The sequence below is a fragment of the Macaca nemestrina genome, chromosome X (assembly GCF_043159975.1).
Source record: "Macaca nemestrina isolate mMacNem1 chromosome X, mMacNem.hap1, whole genome shotgun sequence".
In the NCBI taxonomy this organism is placed as follows: Eukaryota; Metazoa; Chordata; class Mammalia; order Primates; family Cercopithecidae; genus Macaca; species Macaca nemestrina.
In genome coordinates this window covers 37,693,311-37,711,566 of record NC_092145.1, presented here as the reverse complement: position 1 = coordinate 37,711,566, position 18,256 = coordinate 37,693,311, and the positions used below count along the sequence as shown (strand labels likewise).

The 18,256-nt window shown below is 35.4% G+C and overlaps 1 protein-coding gene across 11 annotated transcripts in view; it reads right to left on the bottom strand.

The window, feature by feature from the left end:
* LOC105468375 (kelch like family member 13) overlaps positions 1 to 18,256 on the bottom strand; it is a 209,602-nt gene that overhangs the window by 59,527 nt on the left and 131,819 nt on the right. The window contains exons 1-2 of one of the 11 annotated variants that reach the window (XM_011718485.3): positions 10,553 to 10,985; positions 9,970 to 10,082 (exon numbers count right to left, since the gene is read on the bottom strand). The exons of 8 other annotated variants lie outside the window; for them this stretch is intronic. In XM_011718485.3, coding sequence (XP_011716787.1) covers positions 9,970 to 10,067 — 98 coding nt within the window. In that variant the 5' untranslated portion in view covers positions 10,068 to 10,082; positions 10,553 to 10,985. Of the gene's footprint in view, positions 1 to 9,969; positions 10,986 to 18,256 lie in introns of those variants that run through there. 2 more of the 11 variants (XM_011718482.3, XM_071088557.1) reach the window with 2 other exon arrangements.

Genomic DNA, 18,256 nt, shown 5'->3' with positions numbered 1-18,256 from the left:
TTTGTAGTAAGCTGATCTTTAACATTAATTTTAATGCAGTTGAAGCAATGGTATTTTAAAAAGGAAATATAAATTAAGACTGGATTAAATAATCAATACAAATGTACACAGATGGAGGAAAAGTGATCAGGCCTTAATATCACATTCTCTTTCACGGTAAATGGTATGACCAAAAGAGTGATTTCTAAGGTTCCTATCAGCTTGTGGATTGAAAGAACCCTGAGTGAGATAATTATGTGCATTATATGATGTCAAGGTCTTATCTCATTGATCAGTGAAAAGCTCTATATTTTTGAAACCAGAAAAAAAAAAGTGAAAATAAAACATGTTACAAGGCAACTTGTAAATGATTAGCCAAGTTAACTTAGAATTTTTAGAAACAGCTGTGGAGAGAGACTTAAATGTGGGAAGCAAGAAGGGAGTGCAGTTAGGTACAGAGGGATCGCATAAGCACAAATTAAGCCAATTGCCCATACACACTCAACTGAGCTTGCCACTCCAATTCACCATTCTCATAATATTTGGTTCTCTAAATTTTAGTGCTCTGAAACACAATATTTTCAATCTAAACCTTTTAAATTTAAAATACCATCAGAAGGCCAAGTGTGGTGTCTCATGTCTGTAAACCCAGCACTTTCGGGGACACATGTGGGGTGGCAGGGGGTAGCTTGAGGCTAGGAGTTCATGACCAGTCTTGGAAACATAGCAAGATCCTGTCTCTACAAAAAAAGTAATAATAATAAATTAAAATACCATCAAGCCCCTGCACCTGCCATAATAGGAAAACAGACAATATCCAGAAAGTTTGGTAACCAGATCTGAGACCAGAACTTTCCTGGATGCACCTCCAAGTTTAGAAATGCCACTTTTGAGGCCATAACTTGCTGAAGAATAAAATATAATGGTCAATGACTGAGTAGCATAAACAGTCCTCACCTGTTATTTAAGTGTTCCTATTTCACTCAGTAGATGTTAATTGACGTTCAAAATTTCAATATTTGCCCCCTTCGCCTGCCAAAAACCAAACACTAAAGTGCATTAGCAACAACCACATAATCATATGCCACTGCTAGCTAATTATGTACTATGTTTTGAAGATTTTTTAAGGTTCTCAACAACCCGTATTATTTGAATTTCCAGAGACATGCAAGGACCTTCTAGTTGCTAACTATTATTTTCTGGTAGCCTTTGTGTTCAATCTGATTTTGAACAGTCTTTTGAATAAACTGAAAATGTTTTCAGAAGGTAGAAACGTAGAGTCCTTTGAAATTTTTTTCAATGCAATAAAATGCAATCAACCTCAACCAACTTGTATTATGCACACACTTAGTACTTTTTTTTTTCGTTTATTTAGTGTTATTTATTTTAATATTTATTTGCTTTTCCCTTTTTTAAATGGCTCTGATAACAGCGGAGTTATTCTGAATGATTGTTTGTTGCGTCAAATTTTATTAAGAAAACTAATTTCATGATTTTATTCAAAAGGTAGCACTATTACTTATTAACTTTTAATAAGAGACTTGGGCTATGTGAACCATCTCAAAATAGCCTGCATTTTAAAAAGAAAAAAATACAGTTTTTAAATTACTAGTATCTTCGATTTCACTCACATCTGTATTTTACATGATTGTACATGCTTGCAAAATTGATGTAATCAAAGCAATTGTGCCTATTTTATAAAATGTATAGCACAATAAAAGCTCTAATAGGAGAAACTTGTTTTCATGATACTTTCAACACAACCCCAGATTATAGTTCTGTCACTGGATAATTCCACTTTTTAATAAGATTTCCAGGAAATCATTGTTGCAAGGGCTTATAACTGCCTATGTAATGTTTAAACTATTATACTTTTCAAGAACAAAACTACTGATCCAGAGATTAATAAATATGGTTTAGTTACAGGAATGTAAAATTTGTAGAACCATGTGAGTTAATTGGAACACTTTCTACAATGCACGTGTAAGCCTAACATGATTGTGTTCAACTAGAGTGTTGCAGATAGAACAAATGACCTCCTAAAGATGTCCACATCGTAACCCCAGGAATCTGTGAATATGTTGTTACATGGCAAAGGAGACTTTGAAAATGTGATAAAGGTTACAAACTTTGAAATGGGGAGTGTTTTGTTTTATCCATGTAGCCTAATCTAATTACATGAGTCCTGAAAAAATGGAAGAGGAAGGCAGAAAAGTGAGCCGGAAAGCAACGTGAAAAGGATTCAACCTGCTTTGGTGGCCTTAACGAGAGAGGAATAGGGCCAGAACGCAAGCAATCTCTAGAAACTGAAATTGTCCTTTAACTTACAGCCAACAAGATGATAGAAAACTTGGTCCTACAGCCACAAAGAATGGAATTTTGTCAATGACGGGAATAAGCAGGAAACAGATTCTCCCCTAGAGCCTCAGCCTTGCTGACACTTTGATTTTAGCCCCATGAGACCAGTACCAAATTTCTGACCTGAAAAACTGTAAGACAATATGCCAAGCATGGTGGCTCATGCCTGTAATCCTAGTAGTTTGGGAGGCTGAGACAGGAGGATAGCTTGAGCCCTGGAGTTTGAGACCAGCCTGGATAACACAGCGAGACCTCATTTCTACACATAAAACTAATAATAATAAGCTGGGTGTGGTGGTGCGTGCCTGTAGTCCCAGTTACTGAGGAGGCTGAGGCAGGAGGATTGCTTGAGCCCGGGTGGTCGAGGCTGCAGGGAGCCACGATCATGCCACTGTACTCCAGCCTGGACAACACAGTGAGATCCCCACCTCATAAAAAAGAAAACTGTAGGACAATAAATGTGTGACATTTTAGGCCATTCGTTTGCAGTAATTTGATATGGCAGTAATAGAAAAGTAATACATAGAGGTTTGAGGGTTTTTTTTTTTCCCCATTGAGTATTTACATGCAATTAAGTAGTGGGAGGATAATGTCCACAGGAAAGTACTAAACATATTGACTGGGGTAGAACCCTTGGAACGTGCTAAAAAGAGTACACCAGCTACAGCACTGTCTATGGTAGCTAATTACCATGAGTGGGAAATGTGTGTAATCAGTGAAGGTGGAATAATGCTTCAAGCAACTATGGAAACATCAAGAGACATGAAGTTAATCCCGATATCATATGAGCAAGTAAAGATAATTGCTTCAATATTTTCCTTCAACTTCACCACTTGACAGTATTCAAGTAAAGCTTTCTAACCTCTTCCTATACCACCACCCAATTCAAAAAGCTTTTCCCATCTACCATACTTCCCTTTTCTTCTAATCCTAGTAAGGTATTATATAATTAATAGATGAAATGAAAGTAGCAAAAGTCCATAAAAATGAAAAGGCACTGGAGAAATTACAAGCTTTGAAATCATGTGGCCCTAAATTTGAATTTTGGCTCAACTTGTGATTTGATGTGTAACATTAAGCAAGTTAATTAACCTCTCTGAACTTGTGTCCTTATTTGTAAAATAGTGAGAAGATGTACACTTATAGGGCTTTTTGGGAGGAAACAAATTAAGTGCTTAGCACTTCTATAATAGAAGAAAATAAATTGTATTATATTTAACTATGCTAAACTAGGACATTTTAAAACTTTGGAATATGTCTCGTGAAATTTAGAATATCTGTTATACATGCTAGATTAAAATTTAATATAGAGTTCTGAAACTTGTTTTTATTTTTTATTTTTTGTTATTGAAGGTAAGTTACTTCATTACTCCATTGAACTATATTATAAGAACTGCTCTCCAATAAATTGGGCATGTTCTTGCCTTAGCATGACATAAATGTGGGGGGGAAATGGGTTAAAAACAACAGATACCCTTATCATAGTAAGTTATGCTGGGAAAAATACTTTAGTATAATTGGAAACACAATATAATTTTATTTTAAACTAAGATTCCATCTTAGAGTTTGAGATCAAATTATTACTGCTTGGAAGGTAATATATGTACCCTTGTGTGCTATAAAGCACATAAGTGCATTATTTCCTGAACAGTACATTATTCCCTGTCCAATGTAAAGAATAGTATTCCATTCTTGTTGTTTAAAAAGATACCATCAAATTTAAACATAAATTGCTTCATTTTCCATCCTGTGCAATATGCACTTTAAAATGTGTTATCTACCTCCAATCCAAGTCTCCTCATTTAGTCCAGATAAATTTTTCTTCTGTAGTGTTTTCATTGCCCTTAAATCCATTATCAATATTGAAAATACAGTAAGCAAGAATTTATTTAACCTGTTTGTCTTGGTCCCAAATTTTCACGGCAGTAGAATAAATTCAGCTATTTAATTGTTTACGAATGAAGATAGTATGGAAGATAAAAAATAATCACTTTGAATGATCGTAAGGACTATGCGCCCCTAATCATCAGCAGAGTTATGCCTGGCACATAATAGACAGTTGAGTAACTGCTGAATGTTATAAACTTAACATACAGGGTGATTGAAAAAGAACTGAGCACTTTCTAAAATGAATTACTTAGTAACTTATTTATGTACTGATTCCCCAAGAATCTCATGTTTATACCACCTCTATCTCAAAGTCTTGAGGATATAAAGCAACACACCATGGCAGCCATGTCAATCTAAAATGTTATATGTATGTTGTTTGTAATTCATAACTCTTTAACTGCAAGTCATTAGTACAAATACTTGCCTATCCCATACTTCTTTCTCATCTCTCCCTCTCCCCAAGTTTGGCCGCATTTAAGTCTCTATTAAATATTCTAGGTTTCAAGCAGAATATGTGAAATTCTCAGTAACTCCGTATTTCCCATGATGGTATGGAGATTTGAAATTCTGCCTCTCTTCCCTCCGTAGAAAGTGGTTTCTTTGCAGTGGGGGAAGCGATTACTTGGAAGATACACTAAGTATAAAAAAATGAATCTAGATAAATTATTGACCAGTGAATGTCTTTGAAATATTCGAAAGTGACAGGAACACCAGCTCTCTGTCTTGCAAGTGTCTTGTGTGCAATATTTTTCTGTTACATTAAATGATTTCAAGAGGTCTTTTAAAAAACATACACAATAGGCTTTAAAACAAAATGTTAACTTCACTTGCACATGCCAGGCTTCCTCAAACTAAAAGATCTGAAGAAGCTAAAAGAATAAACACAGACAGTGAGGAGCAAGCAATCTGATCATAAAGCCTTCAAAAAGGCAATTTGCAAACTGTAAATTCACTAGGGGCCAGTGTGAATCCTGTAATTAAAAAAATATATAATCTCAGGCCCTTTAAGACAAGCAGAGCTTCTGCTTAAAGGAAGAGAACTGTCTTCTATTTGGACCCCATGTGGAGCGACACATTCAAATGTAGTATCTTAAAGATTAACATGAAAAAACCATCCAAGTGAGGACAACCAGGAGAGTGAAGGGTCTGAAAACCTTGTCACATGAGAAGACACCTAAGTGTGCATGTAATAGATTTTTTTTCTATATAGCTCTATAAGGCTACACTGGGAATGGGAGATAAAAGATACAAGGAACTGATTTTGTTCAATGCAAGGAAAAGCTGTCCATGAATGAAGGGTGCAGCCTTGGTGAGGTAGTGAGCCCTTTGTCACTGACAGCGTTCAAGAAGGACACGGAATGCCATCTTCAAGAGGTGTCATGGAATGAGTTCCTGTGTTAAAAGGGGTTCGGACTTTCTAAATGACTTCTAAGGTCACTTCCATCTCTATGATTTTCCATTAATAAATGACAACCTAGTCCTTCTGCAAGCTCAGACAATGCAAATTCCCAAAGAACATGCCACAAAAGTTGCAGACTAACACAAAATTTATCTTAGGTGTTAGCTGTGTTATTTTTCCACGTAATTTTGTTAAATTGTGCATATGTAATAAAAACAAATTAAGTAGACACAAGCAAGAGTTTATGTTTTGAAAGCAACTAAACATTCTTTTCTATTTTGAGATAATCAATTTAATAAGTATTTTGCTAGATAAGAAATATTTATCTAACCATGAATGATTATCAATTTAATAAGTATTTTGCTAGACAAGAAAGATTTCTGTAACGACAAAGTTTTGTTTTATTTACTAAATTAGAAAAAAAAGACAATCTTACGGAATAGAAACATGTCAAATTTAGAAAATTCATATTTTTATTATGTCTGTGCCGTGAATCACCTACAAACAAGGAGCATTTATACAATATTCACAATCTTTTCTCAGGAAATGCCAGGCACTGAATTTTATTGAAGAAATTATAGTAGCAATTACTATAAAACGTTGTGTTATTGGCATTTATCATAAAAATATTTTTTACATATCAAACAAAATAATTATAAATAGGAAGCTAACTGAATGTAAGTGCAGAGTCTAAAGGAGAACAAGTCTAGTTCACTAACATTCATTGTCTTTTAGACTGAGAAAGGTAACATTCTAAGGAAAACAACTCACAGGGTCTGTCTTGCTAGAATTCATTGTTATATTTCACTGGTTAATTCTTACCTAATTGCCTTCCTGCTTGCCACACTATTATTGTCAAAACTCGCTGCTGGAAAAGAAAAGATAAAAGGATCACTAGTGCTAATTTTGTTCTATTTCAGTGTGTCCTTAGCATCTAACAAGGCATTAACCCTATAATATTAGCCTGAAGGAACCATTTGCTGTTTTAAAACAATGAATACCTAAACACCATAAAAACACTTAGATGTGATTGCCCTTTCAGCTTTATTAATTTAGGCAAAATGACAGAGTAATTTATATGGTTTGCACCTGACAGGGGCAGAGTCTTTACTAATGCAGTTTACACTGAGCAGGAGATCCTCCCTCAGGCTAAGGTTGAACTTCAACCTACTGTTGAGCAGAGTGCGAAGCAAACACATGTCACCAAGTACTCTATTTCTATCAAGACAATCCCTTCAGAAATCCACATAGATGGCACACCACCCTGCAAGTGCTCAAACCTAAAGCTGAAAGAATATATGTACCCAATAAAGACTATTTGATCATCAATCAATCTAGAGACTGAAGTATTATTTTCCTGAATCTTTTGTATTTAAGATATCCCACTTTTCTAGTATGACATTACAGCAAATTTTTAAGTGCTTTATACTATATAAGATGTTATTTCTCCTAATATTGCAACAAATACTACAGTCTTCGTCATAGAGAAATCTTAAAAATGTTGGGACATTTCAACTGTCATGCAAGTTCTAAACAAACAGAAAGAAAACAAACATGGACTTTAAACCCACAAGGAAAAAAGTAAAATAGTCTTGCTGTTCAATGTTTGTAGTAAGTAAAATGTTCTCTATTGTAGCCTTCACTAGCACAGCAGTACTGCCCTATCTGTAGCATCAATGAAAGAGTTACAGCGAAGAAGCACATACACTGGGTTTAGAAAGAGACCATAAAGAGCCTTTAGATTTTTCCCACACTTGCTCAATCACTATAACACATTTTTACTACTACCTAAAATATTTCATATTGAAATTTCAGTCTTTGACAAAGTATGCAAGTCTTCAATGAAAATCACGTAATATATATTTGACAAAGCATGGTAAGTAATGATAAAACATTACAAACCAATACTGATGCTATGCAAGCATACATACAAAAAGATTTTATATCACCTATGAAGAATTCTATATTCAAAATAATACTTTAAATACTTACACATGATTTTACAGGTAAATTTCCTATATATCACAATTTATCGAGGAGTCAGAATTGAACAATTCCATTTCAATGCAAAGAGTTTAGACCCAAAAGACACAAGTAACCATTTAAACCTATGTCTGCCAGCCAAATTGTGAGAACAAATATAATGTTACTTGACACAGTAATCTAATTTAGTCTTTATCATTTTTGAAGTGAAATTATGCTATACTTAAGTATCATTTTGTGTGTAAATGTGTTGAGGAATATAGAGAAGTACTGATGAGAAAAACATGTTAAACATGATGCTTTTATTTTTGGCCAAGTGAGGTAATGAACTGTGATCTAAAACGGTCAAAAATTAAACAACATATTTAAAAACCTGATTTAACCTCCCCAAGCTAGTCTTGCTACATTTCACATAAATTTCTATCTGTGCATATTTACTTACTATTAAGTATTAATATACATATAAAGAAAAGTTAAGACCAATTCAATAATGTGGTGTTAAAATGTCAAAATAGTCTGTAACAATGTCAAAATACTCCAGCCTACCATAAGCTCTTCAAATATATTTTTCCATTCTACCTATGTGCACTACCAACAACCAATAGTCAACATGCAAGATCTATTATATTTTGTAGGTTCTATCTTCTAAATTGATTCACTCATACCATCAGGTCAAAGAGGTAAGTACTTAAAAGGAAGAAAGTGATTAATTTAAAATGTTGTGTTGAGTTGTATCTGAGCTTGTGGCTAGTATGAATTAATAAAATAGGGGCATTTATTTCACCATCTCTAAAAGTCGACAAATCAGCTACAATAAGGGCTGCAATTTGGATCTTTTGGACATTCAAATATAGCAGGAATATTAGAAACATTAATAACCATTATTAATTTTAACCTGATTTTAGTGAGGTTTTGTTTTGTTTTTATAATAAAGTTGCTTTGGGTAAATCTTTAGTCATTTCTTGCCAGTTAAGATGCATAAAGTCAGGAAGCATCCTATTTTCTCAGATTATTTGAAAGAGCTCCATTAACTTCTCACCTCCATTAACTTGTCACCTCTATTAATTTGTGCTTTTGACAAACACAGTTTTTGAAAAACAAATATAGCTGGTTTATTTTTACAAACTAGCCTATTTTTTTTACTTCATAGAAAACAAGTGTAACACCCAAAGAGATAAAAATATCCTGGAACATAAACAGAAAGGAGCATTAAAAAATCTGAAAATAAAATGATGACAGGATTTAATTCTGAAATGGCCTCATTTTTCAGCACTTTCCAGGGAGTTGCTTCTTTTGGACTGAGAGCATAACCACACTTTCTCAGCATCTGAAAGCCTTTCAAAGAATGAGATAGATGTAATTGTGCATCTCTACCTCACATAAAACAAAAACTAAGTTAAAAAATGGCAACTCACCACAGCTCTAAATACACAATTAAACTAAGGCAGGAGAAGTTTTCCACATCTTTCCTACTGATAAATATTTTTAAAGGAACACTCAAATTTAAAACATTCTTTTCAAAAGCTTTTCTCGTACTAATATTTTCTTTTAAAAAAGATTCGGTTTTACTCCACCAAAAAGGATCATGAACAAAAAGAACATTTTATTATATCTCCTGGATTTTGCCTTTAAAGCAACACTGCACATTTAAAAAGATTTTCAAAAATTTTGAAAATTTCTAGAAAGACTTCCCAGTGCACTTCAGTACATATTTACTTAAAATACATTTTTAAAACAGACATTTGTAGAATACTTTTTCAACCCCCATAATATAAATAACTGCTCATAGAGATATAATATGCACAAATTCAAACTTACACTTGAGAACTTGAATGATAAAGCTGAGAAATATGTAATATTAAACGTATTAATATTCATACACAACTAAAGTATAAAAGTCTCAATTAAAAGACTCATTTTCTGATCCATGTTAACTCTGCTTTTAATTCATGAAAAAAATAGTATAGAGGCATTACCATATTTAACACACCACCATCAGTTTTTTAATGCCATTACACAGAATAAGTCATCCTAAGTGTTTTAGATATTCAAAAATTCAAACAAATCCAACATATGTTAAATATTAAAGTTAATTCTTTTGCAATTCCTTAGTTACGCCTTTGTACTTTCACACTGGTAATTAGATTGCCATTAAACACTTTAAATAAACATAAACTTTAGAAAAACAAAACAATGATGAAGTGTGGGCATGCCAACATCTTTAAATGTAAGCAAGCTTGAGGTTTTTAATCCTGTAGGTTTTTGGATTTTGCTGTTTGGGGGCTCCCCCGCCCCCGTTTTGCCACAAGGTAGATTCATGAATGAAATACCACTTTAATATCCTATTTTCTCTCACTTACATGTATGCTGGAGAAAGTGGAGTTGACCTGGATGTTTTAAGCACAGGAACTGGGAATTTCCAGATAGCAGGAGAGCTCGTTTTCCATTTCAATGGCATGTTGTCACCACGGTACTACAATAACAGTAAAGAGCGTTTCCATAACAGACTACCAACTAGGACTTCCATTCCACACTGTACTGACACAGCAGTGGCTGCCGCGGAGAACAAGCAAAGGATTCTGCCAGTGCCCTTAAACCGATGCTTCCAATCTGTAAAATAGGGCTGTAAGGTACCTCCTTAAATTCTTCTGTTCCCTAAAGCAATATGATGATTCTATCATTTCAACTCAACAATAGTGCCAGAAAAGCGCTGACTGCAGTATGTTTTTTTTTAAGACTGCACTATGCATACCATACAATGCAGCTTTATTTAATAAAAGCAACCAGGCTTTTTTTTTTTTTTTTAAGCTTGCAATACCATTGTTCTACCTTAACAGGGATACTGCAGCACTGTACTATATTCTGCACCTATTAACCTGATTTCTGACCAATTGTAGCAAGAAAAAACATAGATGGGTTTCATATGAAAATGAAACAACATACCTACTCAGAATACACTTGTCATCCTCTGAACAATCTTCTTTTGAGCTGCAACAATACAAATGAGATATAAACCTCAGCATAGCCTTAGGCCACCGCTAACAGAGATCAGTGACTAAATTCAGCAGCCTGCTTTCCTCCTGTGCAAGCTCTGGCCACACAATACAAGAATGCCATTATGGGAAAAGCCCGTTTCAAAAATTCCAGTCCCTCTGTTTTCCAGCTAGGAGAAGGCAAAATGTAAGAAGAATATAAACTGCTGCAGAACTCTGCAAGCTCTTCTAGTAGCTTCTGATTCAAGTTGCTCTCATTTCCCTATTCTTATTTCCAAGCTGAGATGAGCAAAATCTCATACATTTACAACACGCTATAGTAACACAAATATCACTCTGTCTTCTGCAGCAGAGAAGTACAGAGTAGCATGATCTTAATAGCAGTACTCAGAGGGACGCTATCAACAACCTAATTCAATACTGCCCTCCCCTTCTCTCTCCTTTCCCCTCTTGTTCACCCCCCTTACTCCTCCCCTCCCTCCCCCGCAAACAGCTCACAAATTGCCTAGAGGAAAGACCAAAGCCGCTGGCCAAGCAGGTGTCCAGCAGGGACCACTCCAAAGCTCAACAGCGGGTCCGGTAACCTATAGGGATTAGCGATTGTCAAGGAGGTTCAAAAATTGAAGCTGCTGTCAAAGGCAGCTTGAGGTATTTCATGAAAGCAATGGCAAATAAAGGGTTCATCTATATTGTTTTAAAATACTGCCAGAAAACAGCATTGTAAATGCCCTGAACGTGACTTTTAAGCTTCTGTTTAAAGCACCAAAACAAACTCACAAATTTTCTACACAATTCTAAAAAGTGAATACAGGTTAAATGAGTATTATGCTGAACTCTTTATTTATAGGCTGAAGAATTTTACTTCTGATATAGGCAATTCACGATCATAGTACCCTTCTGCTTCTACCTAAAAACAGAATTATCCATTTCCATCAATGCAAGCTTAGTAAAGGCAGACCATGATTGACATGAAAGCCACTACCTATTTTAAAAAATCACGCCGGGCGCGGTGGCTCACGCCTGTAATCCCAGCGCTTTGGGAGGCCGAGGCGGGCGGATCACAAGGTCAGGAGATCGAGACCACGGTGAAACCCCGTCTCTACTAAAAATACAAAAAATTAGCCGGGCGCGGTTGTGGGCGCCTGTAGTCCCAGCTACTCGGGAGGCTGAGGCAGGAGAATGGCGTGAACCCGGGAGGCGGAGCTTGCAGTGAGCCGAGATCGCGCCACTGCACTCCAGCCTGGGCGACAGAGCGAGACTCCGTCTCAAAAAAAAAAAAATCACTGCAGGGACAAAGAGCTCATATTTACTTTCAAGCCTGTATCCAAACAATAAACTCATGCTTCCAACTTAAATAGTTGGCTTTTGGATACTCTTTCCAAATTATTCCTAGTTTTTAAAGATTGAGATTTAGTCCCCAAAGAGGCTTTTTCATCTGCATTTTAGAAACACACATGAATGTTTCTATAGTAAGGAACTATTTTCAAAAATTCCAAAATACCAAATTTAATATATGAGAAATACAGCATGAAGTCAGCTAATGTAATCACAAACACCTTCCTTTTAAGATACAGACCAATATCAAGGCAAAAAGACAAACTACTATTTTCCTGTGAAGCACAAAACATATATGTACATGCAGTATGTACATATACACACACATACATACATATATGGAAAGAGAAAGCGTACTTTGAAAGACTGACAAGTAATATATGAACTTTGTAAATATTAAAATTATGTCAACCATCATTACCTTACATACAATTTTTATTCAACCTATCATACAAAAGAAACAGCCCTCAAAAACCCAGTCAAGCAATTTAAAGGGTTGAATTATATGTCCAACTCCTTTTAGTACTCGCACACAAAACGGACTCATAGAAATTGTCAAAGAAATCAGAAAAAGGAATATTTATCAATGCGTTAGTGGCCAAAATATATTTAAAAGTTTTTTTAACCTGCCACTAATATGCATAAATTATAGTCAATATTTTACATTAGAAGGCTTTCTGCAATAATCCTTAATGGTTATATAGCAGAAAGCCCTCAGGTATAATCAGCACGGGCAACTTGTTTGAAATCCAAAGAAGGAGAAATACATACACACACACACGCACGCACACACACAGCCACACACACGTATGAACACATCAAGTTTGAAATGTCTTATTCCGCAGTGAGTGTCAAACAAATTTTCAAAACCCGAAGCATTTGCAAACATTTAAAAATATAAAACATAAAGCAGCTATATATTATGTAGTAAGGAGGTGATGTTTTAGAAAAGAAATTCAATCATTTTCCAGCTTATGAATCTTTTTGTTTGCTTGCTTTTTTGAGATGGAGTCTCCCTCTGTCACCCAGGCTGGAGTGCAGTGGCACAATCCAGGCTCACTGCAACCTCTGCCTTTCAGGTTGCAGCAATTCTCCTGCCTCAGCCTCTTGAGTAGCTGGGATTAGATGCACCTGCCACCATGCCTGGCTAATTTTTGTATTTTCAGTAGAGACAAGGTTTCACCATATTGGTCAGGCTGGTCTCGAACTCTTGACCTCAGGTGATCCACCCGCCTTGGCCTCCCAAAGTGCCAGGATTAAAGGCGTGAGCCACCGTGGCCGCCCTACTTCACCTTCTGAGAATAAAGATCCAAAAACCTGTGTAAAAACATGGTAGTGAAGTGTTTCCAGCAGTTTATCTGTCTATGAAGGCTTCTCAAACATTGATGAGTGGAAAACAGGCAAGTTAAGGTCGAGTTTTCCAAATTCCCAAAAAGGGAACCACCACAAACAAGTGAAGATCACTTTATTGTAAAGATTATTCTTCTTCTACAAGAATATTCTTCTATAAGTTATTATTCTTCTATAAACAATCAACTGATTCAAAAAAACCAACATATTTTTGTCTAATTTCATTAGGCTCCAAAGAAACTATCTAATACCACGAATCTTCTATGTCAATTTTCAGTCTAGATTCCTTGCAGACTTAATATTTAATATTTGTTTCTGTGGTACTCCAATAATTTTATTATTTGTTCAGAGTGAAAAGAAAGTATGGCTGCCTCCCTACACCCCATCCTCAGCACTCTAAAACACCTAAAACCCTAAAAGCATTATATCTGATGGTGGAGATGTATACATATTCAGTTCTTACTTTTCCTTTAATAAATTATTAAGTCACTTATAATTACCTCTCATGAGCAAACAACTATTATGCCAAAGTCCTTAAAAATAATCCCTTTAGGCCGGGCGTGGTGGCTCACACCTGTAATCCCAGCACTTTGGGAGGCCGAGGTGGGCAGATCACGAGGTCAGGAGATCAAGACTATCCTGGCTAACACAGTGAAACCCCATCTCCACTAAAAGTACAAAAAATTAGTCGTGTGTGGTGGCAGGTGCCTATAGTCCCAGCTACTTGGGAGGCTGAGGCAGGACAATTGTGTGAACCCGGGAGGCGGAGCTTGCAGTGAGCCGAGATCGTGCCTCTGCACTCCAGCCTGGACGACAGAGTGAGACTCTGTCTCAAAAAATAATAATAATAATAATCCCTTTAATCAGAAATACAGTTCATGAACAATACTTTACACTATTAATTCACTTAACAACACTATTCCTCACATATCATTTAGAAATAAACTTCAGCCAGGTAAAATCATCCCAATTACGAGTTGGCAGCATCCAAACAAATCAGATGTTACTACCCTGGTGGAGAATCCAGTCATAACTATGGAGTGTAATTATAATTCCCATTACATTCTAGAACTAAAAATATGTTCACCTATGGAATGAACAAAAATGATTAAACACATATTTTAAATATAATTTTATGCAGGCCCAGTGTCCCACTACTTTAATATTTAGAATAGCAAATGTCAAAAAACCCTTGGTCACATCATAGGAAACACTTATTTTGATTACAGAACACTTGGTTTCTATTATGTACAATTGCATAAAACAGGAGAGAAAGACATCATACATAAAAGCTCTTCAACACATTTTATGAACATTAATCAGTTAAAAAATACCTGTGACATGCATAGCTCAGAGATGTAACAAACAAAGGACAATGATGGGTCTTGGCCAAAGCTACAAAAAGAGCCAACTCTTAGAATGTAAAAGGAGAAGATTTTTTGAAATTTTAGGACTCTAAGAATTCATTTTTCTCAGTACCCTTATTGCATACTTGAAAACACTGAAACCCAGAGACGCTAACTTGCCCAATGTTGTATCACAAGCTAGTAGCAAAAGAGGAACTAGAAACCAAATTTCAATCTCCTAGTACAGGACTCTTGTAGAATCCCTACTGTTCTTCCCAATGAGACCATTCCACAAGATGCATGTTTCTATGTGAAGTGAACCACATTCTCTAAATGTCTCAACGTATTCTACAGAAACAGGACCACAAAGAGATATCAACTCTTCCAATTCTATGTTCAATGAAAAATAGAAGTGGGAGAAAAATACCATAAAAGAAAAGCTGTGCGTGAAGAACCATTTCCAAAATCTTAATTCCAGAGGATGTTTAAGAATGTTCAGGAAAAAAAAGTAAGTATAACTTAAGCAGTCACGGTATGAGAGAAAAGGTAAATATATTGCCAATACTCTGATATTTTTTCTCAGTGTAAATGTTCCTAAATAATTTTATAGCAAAACTTAATTTGCTAACTGACTGCTACAATTTGTACCACCTCACCAAATGAACTAACATATCGTGTTTCTAATCTCTTGCTCCATTTTTTTCCTGATGTCCCCTAAGAAATTACCTACTTTTTCGTGCAAGTTTTGGTTAATCCTGTGGTAGGTACAGCTAAAGACTAATAGCCCTAGTCAGAGTTTGTATGAACAGGCACTGTGTAATCTTTTCAGTTCTGAAATGTCTCTTCAGATTAATCTAAAATATCCATGTTATTCACAATGCTCAGACAAGACTGCAGATCATGCCAAACTGTGTGCTTTGTTTATGTTCCACCAATCAGTAAAAGTACTTGGATGGCAACCAAATAGGACTGTTAAACCCTTTAAAACACACAAAAAATTCTGGAGAGCAGAGCAAAATTCTTGATACATTAAGGGTTCCTTCTTACAGGAAATAAAATTGTTCACATTCATGGCTATGTACACTTATACAGTTACATGCATGTGTGTTTGTGTGTATCTTTTATACACATATACGACTATATATTCGTGCATGTGTGTGTCTCCTTTATTTGTTTCGGGAAATCATCAGATATATTAAAAATTTCTTACTAGATACTCAGATATGTAGCCTTGCCACAATAAAAAATGGAAAATCCCAGATATTTCTCAAAGACAACTACACTGGAAAGTTTTACATTGGAAATTTCCTTAACAGAACTATGTGAAACCTAGTAGGCCAACAAAGAATCTACAAAGACATCCCCTTTTGTAGCTATGACTATGCCTTGAATTTATATCAAAGGTATCAAACAATATAAATTAGTCAAAATCATCAAACAATACAAACAATGCTATGCAGGCACACACTCATGTATATGCACAGAGAATTCCTCACACCATGATGGCGTAAGCAATGTGAAGGGCAGTATTCTTCCTATCTGTAACATTTCCATAGGATAAGAAGATAAATATCCCTTATCTTATTAAGATAAATAAATAAATATTTATTTATTTATTTCCATGTTGAGCAGAGAGAAAACAGCAATAAGAGATGCTGGTGTGTTGAAAAGGCAGGAACACTAGGTAATGGTCCAAAGGAGAAGACAATAGGGGTGAGGAAGGTAATGACTGGCTGTAAGGGGAAAGGAAAGCCAGAGTGGTAGTAATTGCTGAAATTTACATAATACTTTTTATAGTTGGGTGTCAGATGAAAGAGGTTATGGGGCTAAGACAGGAACTGGGGCAAGTGGGCAAAAATACAGAGACTGAGCAGAGAACAAAGATCCAGTTGTTGGGGGCCCAATGATCCACAGATTCTGACTACCTTTACTCTTTCACTAAGGCTGAAAAAAGGAGTAACACTGAATGGGAAATTCAGAAGTTCTTGCCCTTCCTTCTTCATTTTGTTTTCTGGCACTATCTATACTCTTTATGGCTTTTCTTTCTTTCTTTTTATTTTTCCTACCCATGTATGCTTCAAAGTATTCCCATCTGTTTATTTAAAAAATGCTTTAAACTCCAAACCAGGATGTTTGTGTATGCTTGGGGTTGTGGTAGTGGAAATCAATGGTTTTTATTTTATTTTATTTTATTTATTTATTTATTTTTGAGACAGAGTCTCATTCTGTAGCCCAGGCTGGAGTGCAGTGACACGATCTTGGCTCACTGCAACTTCCGCCTCCTAGGTTCAAGCAATTCTCCTGCCTCAAACTCCCGAATAGCTGGGATTACAGGCATGCGCCACCACGCCTGGCTAATTTTTTGTATTTTTAACAGAGATGGGTTTTTATCATGTTGGCCAGGCTGGTCTTGAACTCCTGGCCTCAAGTGATCCACCTACCTCGACCTCTCAAATTGGTGGGATTACAGCCTTGAGCCACTGCACCTGGCAAATCAATGGTTTTTAAATATATATACTATTTACTATTTACATATGTGATTTTAGATTGCCTTTTTTAAACTGTTTGATAAGAGCAATACAGAGAGACAATTTATCATCATCAGTAGGGGTAATATATCCAATTCTCCAAAAAGATGCCATGCTATTACCACACCCTGTGCTATAGACATTTTACTTCATCTGCCCAAGATGTCTTTCCCAAATTCCTATGTGTCCCTCAAGAAGGAATCCCTAAATCTTTGTATCTTCCTAATCAAGCACCATTCCTGGCCCATTGGAAAGCACTCAATAAGTATTTGTTGAGTAAACTGAAAGGGAAATTTATAAGCAGAAGAGTGAAAATCAGAATTATATATTGAAGCCAGAATATATCCTGAAGGATTTTTAAAACACTTGTTAAACCTGCTATTACCACAAGCAGAAGTTAAGAGGGATATTTATCTGTTAATTTGATAATTTTAGGCTATAATCTCCTTAAAATGAAAAAATATATAGAAATATACTATCTTATTAAAAATAAGCATTATTGAAGGAAATCGTCCAGAATATACATATACTTTCTTAAATAAATCATTCCAATAAGAAAAACTCTATCACCTGAAATAGTGATCACTCACCTGTTTAATCATCTCTCAGCAACTTCCTAAGCATCTCCTCAAACTACTTTGAGTAAATAAAATAGTCAAGCCATTGTTAGCTTTTCTGATTGAATCTGTAAACTTATCAAAATAAAAAGCCACTTAAAATGTACAGTGCAACTGAACAATTAAGAATATGGCACTAGTGAATGAAAATACATTCATGTGAAGCTTTCCAAATAGTTTCACTTATTTGTTTTAATTTTGGTAGCATCAAATATGGAAGCAAGACTGCCAAAGTGGCATGAAGACGACATAAGGAATACTGAAAGCTTTATATTTGTAAATCCTGCACTATTTTGGTAAGAAAAAAACAATTTCTAACAATGTTTATTTATGATGGTTGAAAAATTTTTCAGTAATAAGCACATCACCTACCAAATCTCAAAAGACATGCCAGTTAAACAAATTCAACATTTGCCATGTTCTATATTGTTTCAGAAATATCTATACTTTTATAAAAATCTGAATTTCTGAAAGATCT